This window comes from Chlorocebus sabaeus, chromosome 8 (assembly GCF_047675955.1).
Source record: "Chlorocebus sabaeus isolate Y175 chromosome 8, mChlSab1.0.hap1, whole genome shotgun sequence".
Taxonomy (NCBI): Eukaryota; Metazoa; Chordata; class Mammalia; order Primates; family Cercopithecidae; genus Chlorocebus; species Chlorocebus sabaeus.
In genome coordinates, this window is record NC_132911.1 from 147431040 (window position 1) to 147452290 (window position 21251).

The window sequence follows — 21251 nt, forward strand, 5'->3', positions numbered from 1 at the left end:
ACAAGGGCCTGACTGGACCAGAGCTGCCTTTGGGTCTTGGGGCCGGAGGTGGGGGTACAGGGCTAGCCCCAAACACCGGCGTCCTCTGGGCTTCTTATTGGGAGGGTGGGCTCCAGGTGGCCTCCTCCCTAGTGTTTCCCCAGCCCGGGGCCGCTGACTCACACCCACGCCCAGGGCCCCATCCCAGCTGGTTCAGTCACACTGGCCCGACTGGTTTGCCTGGCCCAACCCTGCCTGGAGCAGTGCTCCCGCTCCTCTTCAGTCCTAGCCCCAGAAGCTCAGGAGCAGAGGGACAGCCACCTGCCAGGGGAGTGCCGAAGTGGACACACAGAGAGGGGAAGGGCCTGGGGGAGGGACGTGGCACAAGGTGGTGGACAATGTAAGGGGTGGGGCAGGGCCAGCAGGCAGCACTGCCAGCCCACAGGGTCCTTCTAGCAGAGATGCAACCTGCCTATTCTTGGCCCATAAGAGCCTGGGTGCGTTCCTGCTGGCTGGCTGTCGCCTGTGCCTCCCTGAGGCCTGCTGTGCAGTGGAGTATGTGCTGCTGGAGGAGCCCGTGCTCCTTAAGGTTGTCCGTGTGCCTCCCTCAGGAGGAGGCCCGGGTGGGGGGCTCCCTATCTGCCAGGATGCACGGCCCTTTTGGTGCCCCATAAGTGTCTCTTGAGACTGATGGGTATGGGGGCCTCTCATCCCAAGCTCACTGACGGTCCTTTTCCCCTAGGGAAGCCCGGTGAGAACCGCCCACTGCAGAGGAAAGCGGGCGGGCAGGCAAGGGAGCCGGCGCCGGCTGAGAGCCCACAGGCCCCTCCAGGTGAGAGCCCGCGCGTCCTGCGCCCGCTGGGGGTGAGCGGGTGAGCTGTTGGCAGGGGGCTGCCCTGGGCCGGGACACGCTCGGAGTGGGCGCGCGCTTGCATGTCATATACACGTGTGCTTGTGCGCGTGTGCAGGTGGGTGCACGTGTGTGTATGCGCGTGTACCCTCACCTGTGAGTGCTCGGCGCAGACCCGCGACACACCCAAGCCCCTCCCGCCGCGCCCGGCTCTCGCCCGCCGCCCGGGTGCGTAGCCTCTCGGGAAGACCCAGCCCTGCGCCACTCGCCCTCGCGGGGGTCGGGGCCGCCTCCATCCCGGGTCCGCCTTCATCGCGGGTCCACCGCATCGTGCCCGCCCAGCGCGCGCCGCCCTCCGGTGGCAGGAAACGGGACACCGCGCCGTCGCCTCGGGCCAGATCGCCGCCTTAGGCTCCGCAGCTCCCACCCTGCGCTGCTCCCGAAGCTCCCACCCTGCGCTGCTCCCGACCGGGGTCGGCCGCTCAAACGTTGTGCCGGGCCCGGAACCGCCCTGAGGCTCAGCAGCGCCTCCCAACGCGAACTCGTCGGTTTCCACGCGCCCGCCGCCTTCCTCACTGCTCATTCTGTCCTCGCGGCTGCCCGCCCTCCTGCTTCTGCGCTGGTGCCGCGGGCCTACTTCACCCACGGTTCCGCCTGCTCTTCCCTGGGCTCCTCTCCACGGAGCCCATAGGGCCTCGCGGCCCACATCAGGTCTGACCCTGACGCCCCTGCTGGGGCCATGCTGGCTGCAGCGTCCAGATAGATGCAGGCCTGGCACCAACAGCCAGCTGTATCCCTCAGCTCAGGCCCGGCACCGCCCATCGCCTGATTGCCTGTATACCCCCTCACACCGCGCCCCAGGTGCCAGGATAAGGAGCTCAACCCTGTCCTGAGGACGGAAGTAGTGGCAGTTGTTTGATAAGAGCCACAGGTGCGCGGAAGCACCGCCGCGGAAGGACCCGTGGGATGTAAGCAGTGGAGCCTGTCCAATAGATGGGAATTTGGCCTTGGCAAGAGGCGGCTGTGAGAGGAAGCGGGGAACACAGGCAAGGTCAGACCCTAGGAAAATCTGGGGAGGATGTCCCTTCTGTCACTGAAGGCCAGAACTGGGGCTCTGCCCAGGATCATCTCCAATCATTCCAGTGTCTTGGTGTCATTTTCTCCAGGTGCAGGCTCCTGATGGGAAACCAAGAGGCTGCTCTTCTGCTCTCGGTGTCAGGGAAAGGCAGGGAAGCCCCCATTTTGCTTTCTGTAGTTTGAGGTGGACTCCTAGCCTTCCTCCAGTACAGCCCTGCCTCACTCGCTCTGCGGGGTGTGGGGCAGACAGGACCAGGAAGCTTCATCTGGTCGAGGGAAACTCAGACTGGAGGCCACAGGGCCAGGAGCTGCATCCTGGCTGCACTGACCCTCAGGGCTTCCCATCAGGAGCCCGCACCTGGAGAAAGTGACACCAAGACACAGGGAGCTCCATGACTCCTGCCATGGTGCCTCTTTTTGCTACAAAGTGGGTTTCCGGCTCAGAAGCAGGGCTGCTAGGGGTGCTGGGACCGCACCGGTGGGGTTGGCAGGGGGGATTCTCCACATCTGCTAGGAAGTCTATTTTAGCCAGAACAGGCTGTGTCCCCTTCAGAGCAGCAGGTGTCAAGTGAGACTGCCCTGCCTCCAGACGGTAGGCTCAGGGCTGGGCACTTAGTGTTGAGGATGTGCGAGGCTCCAGCCCACAGCCGTGGCCACCCAGCTCACGTGCCTTCGGAGGAGTCCATGCTGCTGACTCAGCGCCTTCTGTGCTTCGGGGACACCTGGTGGCCATCACATGGACACGCTATTTTTGCACTCGGAGGCTATTCCAGGAAGTCCATCCAGACAGAGCACGCCTTCCCCAGCCTCCTCCTCTCGGCCTGCAGCCCTGCTCTCCCCACATGTCTGATGATCTGTAAAGAGGGCTTGTTCTGCGTGGGTAGGACTTGCTCTAGATCAGTCTTGGAAAAGGAGCTCATGCTGTTGGTGTAGCCACCATTCCTGCCCCCATGCCACTCTGCCCCAGGGCCTGCTGGCTGCTGTCCATGGTGTGGTCATGATGTCCACCTGCTTGTCTGTGCCCCGCCGTGGCCGACTCTCTATAGGGGCGTCCCTGCAGGATGCAGAGCCTCCCCCTGAGCTTGGCTTTCCCTGCTCCTCACAGACCCATCCCCCAGCCTTTTCCAACTCTCCGCATCACCACTGTCTGGGGCCCTGGAGAGCCAGCCCCAGCCCTCACTGGTGTCCGGAGTTAGTGATACACAGGAAGTGGGTGATCAGGTGCCCCCGGGGGGCTGTCCCTCACCGCTGCCCCCCAGGACCTCCCTGCATGGGACTGCAGAGTGCGGGGGAGGTCAGGCTGGAGTTGATGCCAGCGTGTGGGAGCCTTTCCCAGCCTTTCCTCTGCATTGGTGCCCTCCCCAGGCAGCATCTGTGCTGCAAAAGGGGGCAATGCGATGGGCCCAGGGACTCACCTGTGTCGTCTGGGCTGGGCCCGCAAACACCGTTCCCACCACGCAGTAGTTGGCTGCTGGGCTGCCCAAGGGCATGACTGTGGAGCAGGGAAACCCAGCCTGGGAAGGCAGCATTCCAGGAGCTGCTTTCCAAAAGAAGAATAGCCTCCACTAGGAAGGTGTGGCTGAGCCCCAGAGCCCCAGAGCCCCAGAAACCTGTGGGAGGCTCCACAGGGGCCTGCCGGAGGCTCCACACCCACCCTACCTCCTGCACACTGGATCCTCGGGACAGACAGTGTGGTCCAAGCAGCCAGGAAACTTTCACCGTAGCCAGCAGCCCTGGGCCACACTGGGGACGGCGAGCCTCTGGGCCTCTCAGTCAGCGGGTGGGGCAGTGACCCCAAACACAGCCTGTGCTGCTGCCACGGTGCTAAGGGGCCTGCCGAGCATGGGGTCTTTCTTGCTGGATGGAGGCACAGGTGCCAGAATCTGTCTTTTGCCCTGTGGTGTCCTGGCACAGCCTAGATCTATGGACCCCTTCACCGGGTGCTTTATCCCCCGCCCCCCAGAACTCCGGGGACCATTGAGATGCCCAGGAGATGGGGGGTTCCTGTGCCTGTGTCCCCTTGCCGCTGTAGCAGCCGCCACATCTACCAGCTCTGCAGGGTGGCCACTAGGCATGGCCTTGGCAGGCTGACGTGGAGGAAAGCCAGCCGTGCTGCAGGTTTCCTTCCCTCTGGCTCTCCACTTCTGCCTCCCTCTTCCACTGTTTTTGGTTTGGGTTTTTTAATGTTTTGTTTTGTTTTTTTGAGACGGGGTCAGCTGTCTTGCCCAGGCTGGAGTTCAGGGACTATTCCCAGGCGTAACCCCAGCTCACTGCAGCCTCCACCTCTTGGGCTCAAGTGATCCTCCCGCCTCAGCCTAAGTAGCTGGGACTACAGGTGTGTGCTCACATGTCCGGCAAGCCTCTTTCAGTGTCACGATAGGTTTTTCTCCATCTTTTTTTCATCTTTGGACTTGGGCTGTTTGACTTGAGTCTTCCAGTCTGGATTTTGCTGTTAAGATGGAAAACTTAAGAGACTGCGTCTTTGTTTAGCATTTAGACATACGGCCCCCGCTTCATTTGCTCAGTGGAATTACAATTGCACTTGGAAATGCATCGTCTTGGGTGTGTTCTTTAAGCTGAACTTTTGTAGATCTGGCATTTAACACCAGGCCATGAAGCCTGCTTCAGAAGTGACTGAAACATCTGCCTTATAGTGTGTGTTTTAAAAAATCATTTTGTCATATGAATAATTACACTGCCATTTACAGAGAAATGAGGTCAGAAACATTCGTTTCATATGTTGTAGTTTTTAGTTTCTGAATACCTATTGGATTCTTTTTCTTTTTTTTTGAGATGGAGTTTCCCTCTGTTGCCAGGCTGGAGTGCACTGGGGGTTGGCTCACTGCAGCCTCCTCCTCCCAGGTTCAGGCAATTCTGCCTCAGCCTCCTGAGAAGCTGGAACTACAGGTGTGTGCCACCACACCCGGCTAATTTTTGTGTTTTTAGAGACAGGGTTTCACCATGTTGGCCAGGATGGTCTCGATCTCTTAACCTTGTGATCTGCCCGCCTCGGCCTCCCAAAGTGCTGGGATTACAGGCGTAAGCCACTGCTCCCAGCCGCTGGATTTGCTTTTAATACATCTTAGTTCCTTTTTGAAAATTATCCATATTTGCATCCATTTCATTCATATTTTCCTTAATATACTTACAATACCTATTTAAAGCTCTTTTCTGCTAAATTTAACATCTGGGCCAGCCATTCATCTGCTTCTATTAGCCAGCTTTTCTCTCTATCTTTTTTTTTTTTTTTCTTTTCTTTGTTTTTTTGAGACAGCATCTTGCTATGTTGCCCAGGCTGGTCTCGAAATCCTAGGCCCGAGCCATCCTCCTGCCTTGGCCTCCAAAGTAGCTGGGATTGCAGGCTTGAACCATCAGGTCTGGCTCCTCTTCCAATTTTACAGACCCTCGTGATTGCATTGGATCTCCCCGGGTAATCTGGGATGGTCTTCCTGGCCTAAGGTCAGCCGATGAGCAACCTTAATTCATCTGCAATCTCCATTCCATTTTTGCTGCATCACCTCAAGTATTCACAAGTTCCAGGGGGCAGGAGGTGGACATCTTTGGGAGACATTATTCCGCCCACCAGAAAGCCCAGGAGCAGCCACAGCCCTGAGACGAGGCAGGGAAGGAGTGCTGCTGTCTGCTGGTGAAGATGAACTGCTTCTGACCCTCCCAAGTGAGGATATGGAGAAGAAAGACTTTGCCAAGATGCTAGTCACACACCAGCTGCAGAGGCTATGTTGATCTGCTGTGGCAAAAAGACCACTCGCGGCATGGCAGCTCTCACAGGCCCTGCTGCCTCTTCGGGTTTGCTGCAGTCTGTCACCCACGGTCGTTATTAATTTGTTGTCACAAAGGCCGGGCAGGTGAACCTAATAGGAAGAGATAGGAACCACCACACCTGCTTCCCTGGTCTCCGATGTTGGTGTTAACCTCTGCAATTCCTCAAGCAAAGCACTTCTTCTGTCAGGCTCACTGTCTTGCTGGAGGGAAGAAGTTCCACAGGCTCTCACTTGGTTCTTCCTACCGTAACCACCCTTACTCCTCTGGCCAAGGAGCCAATGTGAGCGTTCAGCTGGCAGCTAAGAATGTGTATCCCAATAAACAGGGCAGATCTGCAGACCCACTGGACCCATTAGGGATGGACTTGGGCCACAGTGCCTTCCATGACTTCCATAAACAGAGGGGCGTGGTGATCCTATCAAAGTCCTGGCGTCAATGTCAGTGTCCGGCTACACACCATGTTCCCGTCCTCGAAAAGCCTCTCTGTGCCCCTCTATGTCGGTGACACTTAACCCTGGCAAATGGCCACAGACTCCTTCGGGGACAGAGTAGGAGCGTAACTGGTGGGAGTGGTTGGCATGCTTTGTGTTGGGAGAGCTTCCAGCCTCCTCTTCACTTTGGCAGTTGTGAATCTGAATTTCACTTACATCTGGAGACTGGGAGAGACAGTGGCAGCTGCTGTCTGGCTGGCAGAGCCTGATGTGTCTCTGATCATACTCACTGGGTCAGCAATACCCTACTGACCTCTTCTTATCCAGAATCCCACATCCCAGTTGATAGTAGGGCAACCAGTTCCCTGGCTGTTTTCTCCAGTGTCAACCCAAGCTTACAGAAGACAGTCACCATAGAGCTCCTGAAAGATGCCAGGAGTTCACTCATTCATGCATTTCTTTTTTTTTTTTTCTTTTTGAGATGGAGTCTCGCTCTGTTGCCCAGGCTGGAGTGCAGGGGGTGATCTTGACTCATGGCAACCTCCGCCTCCCGGGTTCAAGCGATTCTCTTGCCTCAGCCTCCTGAGTAGCTGGGACTATAGGTATGTGCCACCATGCGTGGCTAAATTTTTAATTTTTTGAAGAGATGGGTTCTCACTATGTTGTCCAGGCTGCTCTTGAACTCCTAGGCTCAGGTGATCCTCCCACCTTGGTTTCCCAAAGTGTTGAGATTATAGGTGTGAGCCACCATGCCCAGTCTTTGGAGATTTTTGATTACTCATTTAATCTCCTTGCTAGTTATATGTCTATTCAGATTTTCTATTTCTTCATGATTTAGTCTTGTTAAGTTTTGTGTTTCTAGGAATTTGTCCACTTCATCTAGGTCACTCAATTTGTTGGCATCTAATTGTTCAGAGTACTCTCTTATGATATTTTTTATTTCTTTTTTTTTTATATTATTTATTTATTTATTTTTGAGATGGAGTCTCACTCTGTCGCCCAGGCTGGAGTGCAGTGGCACGATCTTGGCTTACTGCAAGCTCCACCTCCCGGGTTCACGCCATTCTCCTGCCTCAGCCTCCCGAGTAGCTGAGACTACAGGCACCTGCCACCACGCCTGGCTAATTTTTTGTATTTTTAGTAGAGACAGGATTTCACCATGTTAGCCAGGGTGGTCTCGATCTCCTGACCTGGTGATCCACCCGCCTTGGCCTCCCAAAGTGCTGGGATTACAAGCGTGAGCCACCGTGCCCGGCCAATATTTTTTTGTTTCTATAGAATCAGTAGTAATGTTCCCACTTTTGTTTCTGGTCTTGGTAATTTTAGCCTTCTCTCTCTTTTTTTTTCTTAGTCCATCTAGCTAAAAGTTTGTCAATTTTGTTGATCCTTCCAAAAAATCAACTTTTAGTTTCATTTTTTTCTCTACGTTTTTGTATTCTCTATTTTGTCTATCTCTGCCCTAATCTTTATTATTTCTTTCCTTCTGCTAGCTTTGGCTTTAGTTTGGTCTTCTTTCTGTATTTCCTTAAGTTGTAAAGTTAGGTAGGTTATTGATTTGAGATCTTATTTATTTATTTGAGCATTTATAGCTGTAAATTTCCCCCTTAGCACTGCTTTTGCTGTATCTCCTAAGTTTGGTATGTTGTGTTTTTGCTTCCATTTGTTTCTAAGTATTTCCTAATTTTCTTTGTGATTTCTTTTTTGATCGATTGACTGTTTAAGAGTGTATTGTTAGCCAGGCGCGGTGGCTCAAGCCTGTAATCCCAGCACTTTGGGAGGCCGAGACGGGCGGATCACGAGGTCAGGAGATCGAGACCATCCTGGCTAACTCGGTGAAACCCCGTCTCTACTAAAAATACAAAAAAACTAGCCGGGCGAGGTGGCGGGCGCCTGTAGTCCCAGCTACTCCGGAGGCTGAGGCAGGAGAATGGCGTAAACCCGGGAGGCGGAGCTTGCAGTGAGCTGAGATCCGGCCACTGCAGTCCAGCCCGGGCTACAGAGCAAGACTCCGTCTCAAAAAAAAAAAAAAAAAAAAAAGAGTGTATTGTTGGCCAGGTGCAGTGGCTCACGCCTGTAATCCCAGCACTTTGGGAGGCCGAGATGGGCGGATCACGAGGTCGGGAGATCGAGACCACCCTGGCTAACATGGTGAAACCCCGTCTCTACTACAAATACAAAACTTAGCCAGGCGTGGTGGCGGCGCCTGTAGTCCCGGCTACTGGGGATGCTGAGGCAGGAGAATGGCGTGAACCCGGGAGGCGGAGCTTGCAGTGAGTGGAGATCCTGCCACTGCACTCCAGCCTGTACGACAGAGACTCCGTCTCAAAAAAAAAAAAAAAAAAAGAGTGTATTTTTTTTTTAAATAGTATATTGTTTAATTCCACCATTTTGTGAATTTTCCACTTTTACTTCTGTTATTGATTTCTAACCTTATCCCACTGTGGTCAGAGAAGATACTTTGTACAGTGTGATTTTAAAAAATCTATTGAGAATTAATCTGTGGCCTAACATATGGTCTACCCTTGAAAATATCCCATATACAGTTGAGAAGAATGTATATGCTATTATTGGGTAGAGTGTTACTGTATGTCTGTTAGATCTAGTTGGTTGATTGTGTTAAGTCCTTTTCTTTTCTTCTCCTTTCGTTTATTTTCTTAGGGTTTTACTCCTGTCACCCAGGCTGGAGTGCAACGGCACAATCTCAGCTCACTGCAACCTCTGCCTCCCGGGCTCAAGCGATTCTCTTGTCTCAGCCTTCCAAGTAGCTGGGATTACAGGCATACACCACTGCGCCTGGCTAATTTTTGTATTTTTTGTAGAGACAGGGTTTTACCGTGTTGCCCAGGGTGGTCTTGAATTCCTAAGCTCAAGTGATCTACTCGACTTGGCTTCCCAAAGTGCTGGGATTACAGGTGTGAGCCACCATGCCCAGCAAGTCCTTTATTTCTTTACTTATCTTCTTATCTTCTGCCTGGTTATTCTGTCCATATGAGGGGGGGTATTGTCTCTAACTATTATTGTGAAACTGTCTATGTCTCCCTTCAGTCCATTGTGTTGGCTTTTGCTTCTTATATACAAATATAAATATATATGCGTGTGTGTGTGTGTGTGTGTGTGTGTGTGTGTATATATATATATTTTTTTTTTTTTGAGAGGGGGTCTCACTCTGTTGCCCAGGCTGGAGTGCAGTGGCATGATCTCGACTCACTGCAACCTCCACCTCCTGGTACCTGGGATTATAGGCATCCGCCACCATGCCTGGCTAATTTTTGTATTTTCTGTGGAGATGGGGTTTCGCCATGTTGGCCAGCGTGGTCTCAAACTGCTGACCTCAGGTGATCTGCCTGCCTGAGCCTCTCAAAATGCTGGGATTACAGGTGCAAGCTACCATGCCTGGCCTGCTTCATATATTTTGATGATCAGACATTAGGTACATACATATTTATAATTATGACATATTCTTGCTATATTGAACTTTTTTTTTGATACATAATGTCCTTCTTTGTCTCTTGTGAACTTTTAAAAAAAATTTATTTTTATTATTTATTTATTTATTTTTTTGGAGGTGGAGTTTCACTCTTGTTGCCCAGGCTGGAGTGCAATGGCACGTTCTCGGCTCACCGCAACCTCTGCCTCCTGGGTTCAAGAGATTCTCCTGCCTCAGCCTCCCAACTAGCTGGGATTACAGGCGCCGGCCACCACACTCAGCTAATTTTGTATTTTTAGTAGAGTTGGGGTTTCTCATGTTGGTCAGGCTGGTCTCGAACCCCCGACTTCAGGTCATCTGCCCTCCTCAGCCTCCCAAAGGGCTGAGATTACAGGTGTGAGTCACTGTGCCTGACCTTCCTTGTGAACTTTTTTGATTTAAAAATCTGTGTTGTCTGATGCTAGTACAGTCATTCCTGCTCTCTTTCAGTTTCTATTTGCATGGAGTGTCTTTTTCTATGTTTTCATTTTCAATGTTTGTGTTTTTTAATCTAAAGTGAATCTTTTGTAGACAGCATATACTTGGATCAGGGGTTTTTATCCATCCTGCCAATCTCTGTCTTTTGATTGGAGAGTTTAATCCATTTACATTTAAAGTAATTAGTGATAAGGAGAGGCTGGACACAGTGGTTCATGCCTGTAATCCCAGTGCTTTGGGAGGCTGAGATGAGAGGATTGCTTGAGACCTGGAGTTGGAGACCAGCCTGGGCCACATTCTACAGAAAATTAGCCAGGCATGGTGGCATGTGCCTGTAGTGCTAGCTACGTGGAAGGCTGAGATGGGAGGATCACTTGAACCCAGGAGTTTGAGGTTACAGTGAGCTATGATTGCACCACTGTACTCCAGCCTTGGTGACAGAGCAAGACCCCATCTCTAAAATAATAATAATAATAATAAAATAATTACTGACAAGAAATGACCTACTTCTGTCATTTTGCTGTTGGTTTTCTATATGCCATATAACTTTTTTGTCCCTCATTTCCTGAATTACTGTCTTCTTTTGTGTTTAGTTTATTTTTTTGTAGTGAAATGTTTGAATTTCTCCCTCAATTCCTTTGGTATATATTCTATAGGTTTTCCTTGTGGTTACTATGGGGTTTACATTTAACACCCTAAAGTTCTAACCCTCCAATTTGAATTTATGCCAGCTTAACTTCAACGACATTAAAAACTCTGTTCCTTTACACCTTTGTCTCCACTCCTTTCAGTTGCTGATGTCACAAAATTACATCTTTATACCTTGTGTACCCCAAAACATAAATAATTCTTATAAATGCACTGATCTCTTAAATTAGGAAAAAAAGTGGAATTACAAACCAAAATTATAGTAATAATAGCTTTTAAACTAATAATTTAAAAATGTGGACTGGGTGTGGTGGCTCAGGCCTGTAATCCCAGCACTTTGGGAGGCTGAGATGGGTGGATTACCTGAGGTCAGAAGTTCAAGACCAACCTGACCAACATGGTGAAACCCCATCTCTACTAAAAATATAAAAATTAGTCGGTTGTGGTGGCAGGTGCCTGTAATCCCAGCTACTTGGGAGGCTGAGGCAGGAGAATCACTTGAACCTGGGAGGCAGAGGTTGCAGTGAACCAAGATCACACCATTGCACTCCAGCCTGCACAACAGAGTGAGACTGCATCTCAAAAAAACAAAAGTGGCTGGGCACGGTGGCTCACGCCTGTAATCCCAGCACTTTGGGAGGCCGAGGTGGGTGGATCATGAGGTCAGGAGATCGAGACCATCCTGGCTAACATGGTGAAATCCAAAAAAAAAAATGTGTGTGTGTGTATATATAGGATTTAATATATATATAGTATAATATATAATAATATATTATATATACAATATATAATATATATTATATATAACATATATAATAATATATATATTAAATCCTATAGAAAACAAAACATAGACTTAGAAATTAATCCTTTTTTTTTTTTTTTTTTTGAGACAGAGTCTCACTCTGTCCCCCAGGCTGGAGTGCAGTGGCGCGATCTCGGCTCACTGCAAGCTCTGCCTCTCAGGTTCACACCATTCTCCTGCCTCAGCCCCCTGAGTAGCTGGGACACAGGTGCCTGCCACTGTGCCTGGCTAATTTTTTTTTGTATTTTTAGTAGAGATGGGGTTTCACCGTGGTCTCAATCTCCTGACCTTGTGATCCGCCTGCCTTGGCCTCCCAAAGTGCTGGGATTACAGGCGTGAGCCACCGTGCCCGGCCCACATGTTTACCTTTATTGAGATATTTATTTCTTCTTAACAGCTTTGAGTTACCATCTAGTGTCCTTTCATTTCAACCTACAGGACTTCCTTGAGCATTTCTTGCAGGGCAGGTCTAGTAGTAACAAACTCCCTCAGCTTTTGTTTATCTGAGAATGTCTTATTGTCTCCCTCACATATGAAGGATAGTTTTGCCGGATATAGGATTCTTTGTTGCTAGTTGTTTTTTTTTTTTTCTTTTAACACTTTATTTTTTATTATTATTATTATTTTTATTTTTGAGAGGGTACCTTACTCTGTTGCCCAGGCTGGAGTGCAGTGGCACAATCTTGGCTCACCACAACCCCTGCCTCCCAGGTTCAAGTGATTCTCCTGGCTCAGCCTCCTGAGTAGCTTGGATTATAGGCGCCTGCCACCAGGCCCAGCTAATTTTCGTATTTTTATAGAGACATGGTTTCAGCATGTTGGCCAGGCTGATCTCAAACTCCTGACCTCAGGTGATCTGCCCACCTTGGCCTCCCAAAGTGCTGGGATTACAGGCATGAGCCACTTCTTTTAGCACTTTAAATATATTGGCCCTCTGCCTTCTGGCCTCCAAGTTTCTGATGAAAAATCTGCTTGTCATTTTATTGAGGATCCCTTGTATGTGACAAGTTGCTTCCCTCTTGCTGCTTTCAGGATTATCTCTAACTTTGTGTTTCAAACGTTTGACTATAATGTGTCTCAGTGTGGGTCTCTGAGTTCATTTTACTTGGAGTTACTTGAGCTGCTTGGATGTTTATATGCATGTCTTCATCAAATTTGGGAAGTATTCCACCATTATTTCTTCAAACATAGTCATATGCTGCATAATGACATTTTGGTCATCAATGGACTGCATATATGATGGTGGTCCTCAAATATGATAATACTGTATTTTACTGTACTTTTTATGTTTATATGTACTTAGATACAAAAATACTTACCATTGTGTTATAATTGCCTAAGTATTAAATACAGTAACATGCTGTACACATTTGTAGCCTCGGAGCAGTAAGTTATATACCCTATGGTTTAGGTATACAGTAGCTATACCTTGTAGGCTTGTATGAGTACTCTCTGTGATGTTCACACAATGATGAAATCATGTTAGGATGTATTTCTCAGAACACATTTTTGTTGTTAAGTGATGCATGACTGTATTCTCTCTGCCTCCTTCTCTTTCTTCTCTTTCTGAGGTACCCAAAATGTATGTGTTGGCCCATTTGATGGTGTCCCACAGGTCCCTTAGTCTCTGTTCATTTTTTTTTTTTTCTTTTGAGACAGGGTCTCACTCTGTCACCCAGGCTGGAGTGCAGTGGCACAGTCACAGCTCACTGCAACTTTGACCTCCTTGGCTCAAGCAGTCCTCCCTCCTCAGCCTCCTGAGTAGCTTGGACTACAGGTGTGTGCCACCATGCCTGGCTAATTTTTGTTTTTGTTTTTGTTTCTCGTAGAGACAGGGTTTTGCTAAACATGTTGCCCAGGCTGGTCTTGAACTCCTGGGATTAAGTGACCCACCTGCCTCAGCCTCCCAAGGTTCTGGGATTACAGGTGTGAGCCACTGTGCCTGGCCTTTTTGTTAATATTTCCATTTCATTCATACATTTTTCTTGACTTCTTCCATGTCTTCCTTTAGTGCTTGAGTTCTTTAAGATAATTGTTTTAAGTCTTTGTCTAGTAGCCATGCTATTAAGGTTATTTTTAGGGAATATTTCTTTTTTTTTTTTTAGACGGAGTCTCGGTCTGTCTCCCAGGCTGGAGTGTAGTGTCATGATCTTGGCTTACTGCAACCTCTGCCTCCCGGTTTCAAGTGATTCTCCTGCCTTAGCCTCCCAAGTAGCTGAGATTACAGGCGCCCTCCACCACATTAGGATAATTTTTGTATTTTTGGTAGAGACAGGGATTTCACCATGTTGTCCAGGCTGGTCTGAAACTCCTGACCTCAGGTGATCTGCCCGCCCTGGCCTCCCAAAGTGTTGGGATTATATGTGTGAGCCACCATGCCCAGCTTTTCTGAGATAGTTTCTGTTGATTTATTTTTGTTTTCATTTGGATTGGCCATACTTTCCTGTTTCTTTGTATGCCATATGAACTTTTGTTGGAAACTGGACATTTGAATCTAGTAATGTGGTAACTCTGGAAGTCAGACTCTCCTCCTTCCCCAGGGTTTGCTGGGTTTTGTTTGTTTTCTTTACTACTGTTGTAGCTGTCTCTGTTCCAAGGCTCAGCTGGGGTATAAACTTAAGGTCTTCTTGGGACCCTTCTGAGCCTTTCTTTGGCATTTATGGTCACTTTCTAATTTCCCCAGTATATACAGTTGTTTTGAATGTCCTAGTGTTTCATGTTTGGCTCCTAAGAAGAGAAAAAGAAATAAATTCAGAGGGAAAAAAGGCACCAGCTCTTTAAATCCCTGGAAGTCACTTCAGTCAGAGGGGGAGGGGCTTGCAACAATGTGGGGAGGGGCCATGACAATAGCTGCTGCTGCTTTGTCTGCCCCTCAGGATCCATTGCTGCTTAACAAGTGACCACAAACTTCATGACTATCTTATCATCTGGCCGTTTTTGTGGGTCAGGAGTCCTGGCACAGTCTAAATGGATCCTCCGGCTCAGCACCTCTTACAAGGCTAATGCCAAGGTGTTTCAGCCAGGGCTGCATTCTCATCTCCAGGATAGACTGGGGAAGGATGCACCTGCAAGCTCCCATACTTGTTGATGAAATTCAGTTCCCTGTGGGCAGTTGGGCTGAGGGTCCTCATGTCTTGCTAGCTGTCAGTCTTGCTACATGAGCCTCTGCCTAGGACATCTTGCAACATGGCAGCCTAATTCATCAAAGCCTGCAGGGGAGTCTGCCATCAAGACAAAGGTAGCAATCTTATGTAACATAATTATGGGAATGATGGACATCCCATTATGTTCGCTGTGTTCTCTTGGTGAGAAGCAAGTCACAGGACCCACCCACACTCAAGGGAAAAGAATTACACAAGGCATGAGTACCAGGAGCAAGAATAACCGGGGCCATTATAGAGCTTTCTCCCACAGCACCATAAATCAGTCACTGATTCAAAGCATATACTATGTCCCATAAGACACAATGATATATTCTCAGGATACAATCTCCCAACTGGCACTGCAACCAGGTCTTAAGGCCACTAAACCATTCTATCACGCCAGCTGCCTCTAGAGCCAGGACACCTAGTAAGACCAGTGCATTCCATGGGCAAGAAGTTAGCTGGAAAATAAGTTCCTTAGTCAGGATCAATGTTGTGTGTGTTACTATGATGTGGAATAAATATTTTATTTATTTATTTATTTATTGAGATGGAGTCTTGCTCTGTCCCCAGGCTGGAGTACAATGGCGTGATCTTGGCTCACTGCAACATCCGCCTCCCAGGTTCAAGCAATTCTTGTGCCTCGGCCTCCCAAGTAGCTGGGATTATAGGTGCCACTACCATGCCAGGCTAATTTTTGTATTTTTAGTAGAGACGGGGTTTCATCATGTTGGCCAGACTGGTCTGTGGATGGCACTCCTTACCTCAAGTGATCCGCCTGCCTTGGCCTCCCAAAGTGCTGGAATTACAGGTGTGAGCCACCGTGCCTGGCTGGAATAGATATTTTATAAATTCACGGTGGCATGGGCAAAATCATTGCAGTCAAGAACAAATTCATATCCAGAATCCATTCCTCCAGTGAGGACACACAGTGCCCCTTCATGATGGAAAGGGTTCAATGTGGTCAGCCTACTGGCAGGTGGCTGAGCCCCCAGAAGTAGAGCTATGCTGGGAGCTCAGTGTCCATCTCTGCTGCTGGAAGGTTCAGCATTCAGTGGTGGCAGCCTTGGGGGGAGGAAGATCTATATTGCAGAGCCTATGCAAAGCCCCCATCTCTGCTGCTGCTCACTGATAAAGCATGAAGGTGGCTGGAAAGTGTGACTGCCATCCACAGTGCATGGCATCCTCCTCCTGATGATCCCTCTTGGTACGTCTCCCCAAAATGCATGACTCTGGTGGACATTTGCAAAGGTGCACAACATCTTCACATTCTGTGCTGTTCACCTACATCCTCTTTCCCAGATGTCCTTCTTACCAATCTTCCAAGCCTGCTCTTTTTGGTATCTAGCCAAACCGTTAACTATCACCAGGAACAAAGTCAATATGTTCTTCCATGGATCTCTTAGTCCCGACAAAATGGACAACAAAATTCACCGCTCAAAGTGCTTCTCATTGCCAGGCACACTCCTGACAAGGCTGGAGCTCAGTACACCCCGAGGGGCTGTCTGAGAACCAGGGCTGCTTTTCCTTCCTTGTCAGTCAGGTGACTATGAGGAGTTTCCCGTGATGCCATTGGTGTGGATCAAGAGGGAGGAGGTGATGGAGGAGCACTCCGTGTCACAGGCAGCTGAGCTGCCAGGACCTTTGCAAACCCAGTTTCTTATGTTTCATCTTCATTTGATGATGAATTGCTGGTACACATGCCCAACCTCATGGCTTGGTGGGTCTGGTACCATCAGTTCATGATGACTATCCCAAATTGTGTAGTTATTGGATGTCTTGTGATTAGGCATCAGTGCTTACCAGGGCCCCATAGCAAACCAGAGTTTGTTTCTCAAAAGAAGAATAGCTTAGGCTCACACCTGTAATCCCAGCACTTCGGGAAGCTGAGGCAGGAGGATTGCTTGAGCCCAGGAGTTTCAGACCAGCCTGGGCAATGCAGTGAGACACTGTCTCTACTAAAAAAGTTAAAAAAAAAGAAAGCTGGGTGTGGTGGTGCACACTTTTAGTCCTAGCCACTTGGGAGGCTGAGACAAGAGGACTGCTTGAGCATTGGGAGGTCAAGGCTGCAGTGAGCTGTGATTGCACCACTGCTCTCCAGCCTGGGCGACAGAATAGCACTCTGTCTTAAAAAAAAAAAAAAAAAAAAAAAGTTTTATGCACAAGAGGGCATGACTGCTCTAAAACTCTAGGGTTCTGTGCTGTGCTTTTCTTACTGGGTTTCTCCAGAAGCTTCAAACAGTATTCATTTGTGCAACTGGCAGTCTGAGTGTCACTGATCTATTGGGTCATAAGGCTCAAGTGGTAAAGCAGGTGGCATTGAATGCTGGTCTTACTGCACAGCCTTTTCTTGCCCAGGGGCCAACTCAAAGCCAGCAGACCATGAACTACTTAGTGAAATGGGTCGCAGGGCTCCAATGTTGCCTGAGAAAAAGCACACAGGCCTGCAGATATGCCCGGTTTATAGTGGCAGGTAGTGTAAGGTACACAATGTGTCTTTCATCTTAAGTTTTGTTTTTTTTTTTTTTTTAGAGATGGCATCTCACTGTGTCACCCACTCTGGAGTGGCATGATCATAGCTCATGGCAGCCTAGAACTCCTGGGCTCAAGCAATTCTCCCACCTCAGCCTTTTGAGTAGCTGGGATTTTACAGGCCACTGTGCCTGGTGTAGTTCATCTTTTAGGCGATATTCTAACATGCCCCAGGCTATTGGATTCCTAGAAACTTCACTGACATTGTAGGACCCTGAATTTTCATGGTTTGCATGAAAATGTCATTTCTTACTCAGGCATCCAAGGTATTTGCTACTCTGTGTTCATTTAGTCCAATCAGGATAAGTTCACCAATATAGTGTATCAGTTCATGCTTGTGGGGGTCAAGCCAATAAAGATCTCTGGATTAGATTACCTCAGAGAGTGGGCACTGACCCAGCAGTGAGACAAGAATGTGAGGGTATTTCGTCAGCCCTATTAAGTAAAAGCAAACTATTTCTGGTTGTTCTTGCAAATTATTATTTTTTCACATTCTAAAAGGCAAAACAGGCTGGGCGCAGTGGCTCACGCCTGTAATCCCAACACTTTGGGAGGCCAAGGCGGGTGGATCACCTGAGGTCAGGAGTTCGAGGCCAGCCTGACCAACATGGAGAAGCTCCGTCTCTACTAAAAATACAAAATTAGCTGGGCATGGTGGCACATGCCTGTAGTGCTAGCTATTCGGGAGGCTGAGGCAGGAGAATCGCTTGAACCTGGGAGGCGGAGGTTGTGGTAAGCCGAGATTGCGCTACTGCACTCCAGCCTGGCAACAGAGCGAGACTCCATATTAAAAAAAAAAAAAAAAAAAAAAAAGATGAAACATTTTATCTGGGTGAAGGGATGATTTAACTCATGAAACTTGAGAACACAAGAACAACAAAAATACTTTCCTTGAACATTTTTAGCTAGAATGACCATTATGTAGCCATTATGTAGGCATTCTCCTACATAAAACATTATTATTTTCCACTACAAAGGAATCCAATAAATAATTTTACAGTGAAGGGGCCTGGATCAAAACTGAAAGTGACACCTGGCCCCCGACAAACATGAATCACAGGTCCCTGTGCAGGTCCCAGCGTCCAGTCCTCCAAGAACCAGCACTGCTGGAGCCTGGCTGTGGTTTCTTCCTTCCCCGATGGGACCAGCTGGAGGTTCACAGAGGCCAAAGATGACAACACGAGAGGTGGTCAAAACCAAGGTTTCCTTGCGCTTCCTTTGTCTTCTTCCATGGCCTGGCCTGAGTGCTGCAGCTGTGCCCCAGGAGCCGAGCTCCTCACCCAAGCTGGAGAGCATCTGCTGTGCCCACCATGCCGAGAAGAGCTCCAGTGGGCTTTCTCCATAGCAGTTCTTTGCATTGGCATCCCAGTCGGTGGGGATGAGGCTCTGGGATGAGCTCCTGCATTTGGCCGGACATGACTCATTACTGATCTTCGACTGCCATGAAGAGGTTCTGGAACACCACGATGCTCCAGGAGAAGCTGTTGGCTGGGCTGCAGGCAGCAAGAGACATGGCCAGCAGCCATTACAGCAGTACTGCTTCACACTAGGGATGTGGACGTTACAGTCCTTCACCAGCAAATCCCTCCTCTCACAGCCTGGTTCATCCATGATGAGGCGCTTCCCTTGAACAGAGTTCCAGCACTGATTGCTTGGGTGACTGCTACTGCCCAGGTTAACCTGCACTTTCCATGGGCTGGGCTGGTCGTGGTCTTGAGCCTGGAGGAGAGTCCTATGTCTCACTCCCTCTCTTCCTGCCTGAAGGTGCTGCTGAGGACATGGACGAGGATAGCCTGGGCAAGGGCTCCACATGCCCAGCAGCCCCATCCTTGTGAATTATTACAGGAAGAAAAGCATTTTCCAGCCAGTGGCTCACTCCAGGTGCCAGGGGTCATGTTGATTTGCTCCGGAAAATATATCACATCTGTAGCAGCAGGTGCAGTTGGAATAGCCACCTGCTGAGCTTTGTGAAAATCCACAGACGTTCTCCAGGGATGCCCGCCTTCCGCCTCACCCAGCTAGGGAGTCAAGTGGGGCTGTGCTGGAGATCACCAGCCCTGCATCTTTCACATCTTTTGGGGGTAGCACTAACCTTGGCAGTTTCACCAGACATGCAGATTTGAGTTCATTAGCCTGGTAGGAAAGAAAAATTGCAGGACTTCCATTTAACTTCTTATAGCATGACAGCAATAACCCTGTGGGTCGCAGAGCTGATGTGAGGATGCCGCCAGTTTCTCGGATGTCTTTTTAGCTACACACTCAGGAACTTTTACAAAGTGACCACAGGCAGGCTCTGCAGAACTCCCAGGCCCAGCTTGAGATGAACTTGGACACAACTGCATGACCCCTGACCGCCAGCCACCACTTTAACTGGCGGACCACCACGGTGTTTTGGGGCCCCAGAATTGGGCACTCACCAAAATCAGTGTTCTGTGGGCCCTGAAAGCACAGGATGTCGCCCTTGTCTGGAGCACCCCACTGAAGGGGCAGTGGCTCCCGTGGGGAGGGCTGGGAGGGCAAGTCCTGAGCCCCTGAGAGCCCAGGGAGCCTGGCTTCCTTGTCAGCCACAGGTGAGGACAAGGACAGGAACAACCAGGTCAGCTGCACAACTGTGTCTTTTAGGGTCTGTCTCCTGGCACGTTCTGGTGCCAAGTACTGCATCTATCAGAGTACGGCCAGGAAACAGAAAACTGACTACCTTTAAGTATTTAAAATTGTAGGGCTTGCACGGTGGCTCATGCCTGTAATCCCAGCTCTTTGGGAGGCTGAGTCAGGTGGATCGCTGGAGCGCAGGAGTTCAAGACCAGCCTGGGCAACATGGTGAGATCTCATCTCTACAAAAAAAAAAAAAAAAAGCGAGCGTTGATAGTGGCAGGTGCCCGTAGTCCCAGCTTCTGGGGAGGCTGAGGTGGGAGGACCGGTTGAGTCTGCGAGCTGAGGCTGCAGTGAACCCTGAACGTGACACTGCAGTCCTGCCTGGGCGACAGAGGGAGACCCTGTGTCCAAAATAAATACAATAAATACTAAAGTTTTTATGAAGAATGGCCAAACAGCAATTATAAGTCTAAAGTAACAAGAGTTCCCTGAGCTCCCACGGAGATGATTCCGGAAGCAGCGATGCCCGAGTGGGAGCAGAGGAGCAGCGGGGCTTTTCTGCGCTCTGCATCGCGGCGGGGCCCTCCCAGGAGCCGGTCACCGCCGCGCAGGCGGCACAGGAGAGCCGGGGCGCGGCCCAGCGCGGTGGCATGGGGCCGACTTTGGACTGAGGAAGACTTCGCGGGGCGGGACCAGCTGCCGAGCGCAGGAGCAGCGTGGCCGGGACCTCCCGGTGCACGCCGAGGACCGTCAGGGAGGCGCGCGGGCCCGGAAGACCCAGCCTGAACCAGGGCGTCAATGCGGGTTTCGCCAGGAGCAGCAGAGCGCAGAGCGGAGACTCCTGGGGCGCAGAGCCGGGTGGGGCTGGAGGTGGAACCGTCCCCGGAGCCGCGCGCCGGAGAAGGGACCCAGAGCATCTCCCGCGGGCGCCCCGCTCCTCCGGCTCCCCCCGCCACGCTTTATCCTCGGGGCCCCGCGCCAGCCTCGTAGCTGGACCGCCTCGCGTCTCCCCTGGGAGGCCCGGAGACGCCCGGCCCCTGACTGCCGCTCCGCCCCGGGAAGCTGCGCGCGGACGGGATGCCTCCGACTCAGACCCTGTCTGCTGCACTGCTTTTGCTTTTGTGACCCAACTTTTGTTTTTTATGTATCCAAATCTTGTAATATAAAATTTATCTATTTTTGAACAGTTTGAACAATTACATACTAACAGCCATAATGACAACTCGGCCTGGCGGGGTAACTCACACCTGTACTCCCAGCAATTTAGGAGGCCTATACGGGAGGATTGCTTCAGCCTGGGAGTTTTAAGATCAGCCTGGGCAGCAAAGTAAGACCCCAGCTCTACCAAAACCATTTTTCAAAAGCATTAGCTGTCTGTAGTGCCAGCTACTCTGGAGGCTGAGGTAGGAGGATCGCTTGAGCCCGGGGAGGTCGAGGCTGCAGTGATCTGAGATCACGCCACTACACTGCAGCCCACAAACATGGAGTCTTAGAGCTATATGTA

General features: G+C 50.0%; 1 protein-coding gene and 1 pseudogene across 9 annotated transcripts in view; one reads left to right on the top strand and one right to left on the bottom strand.

Annotated features, from left to right (window-relative positions):
- IQANK1 (IQ motif and ankyrin repeat containing 1) overlaps window positions 1–21251 on the top strand; it is a 59214-nt gene that overhangs the window by 5162 nt on the left and 32801 nt on the right. For 5 of the 9 annotated variants that reach the window (XM_073018489.1, XM_073018491.1, XM_073018490.1 and 2 more), the window contains one exon: window positions 722–811. In XM_073018489.1, the coding sequence (XP_072874590.1) occupies window positions 722–811 (90 nt within the window). Of the gene's footprint in view, window positions 1–721; window positions 812–1171; window positions 4220–4699; window positions 5805–21251 lie in introns of those variants that run through there. The other 4 variants (XR_012093797.1, XM_038000031.2, XM_073018492.1 and 1 more) reach the window with 4 other exon arrangements.
- LOC103237581 (SREBP regulating gene protein pseudogene) lies at window positions 16893–19047 on the bottom strand (annotated as a pseudogene).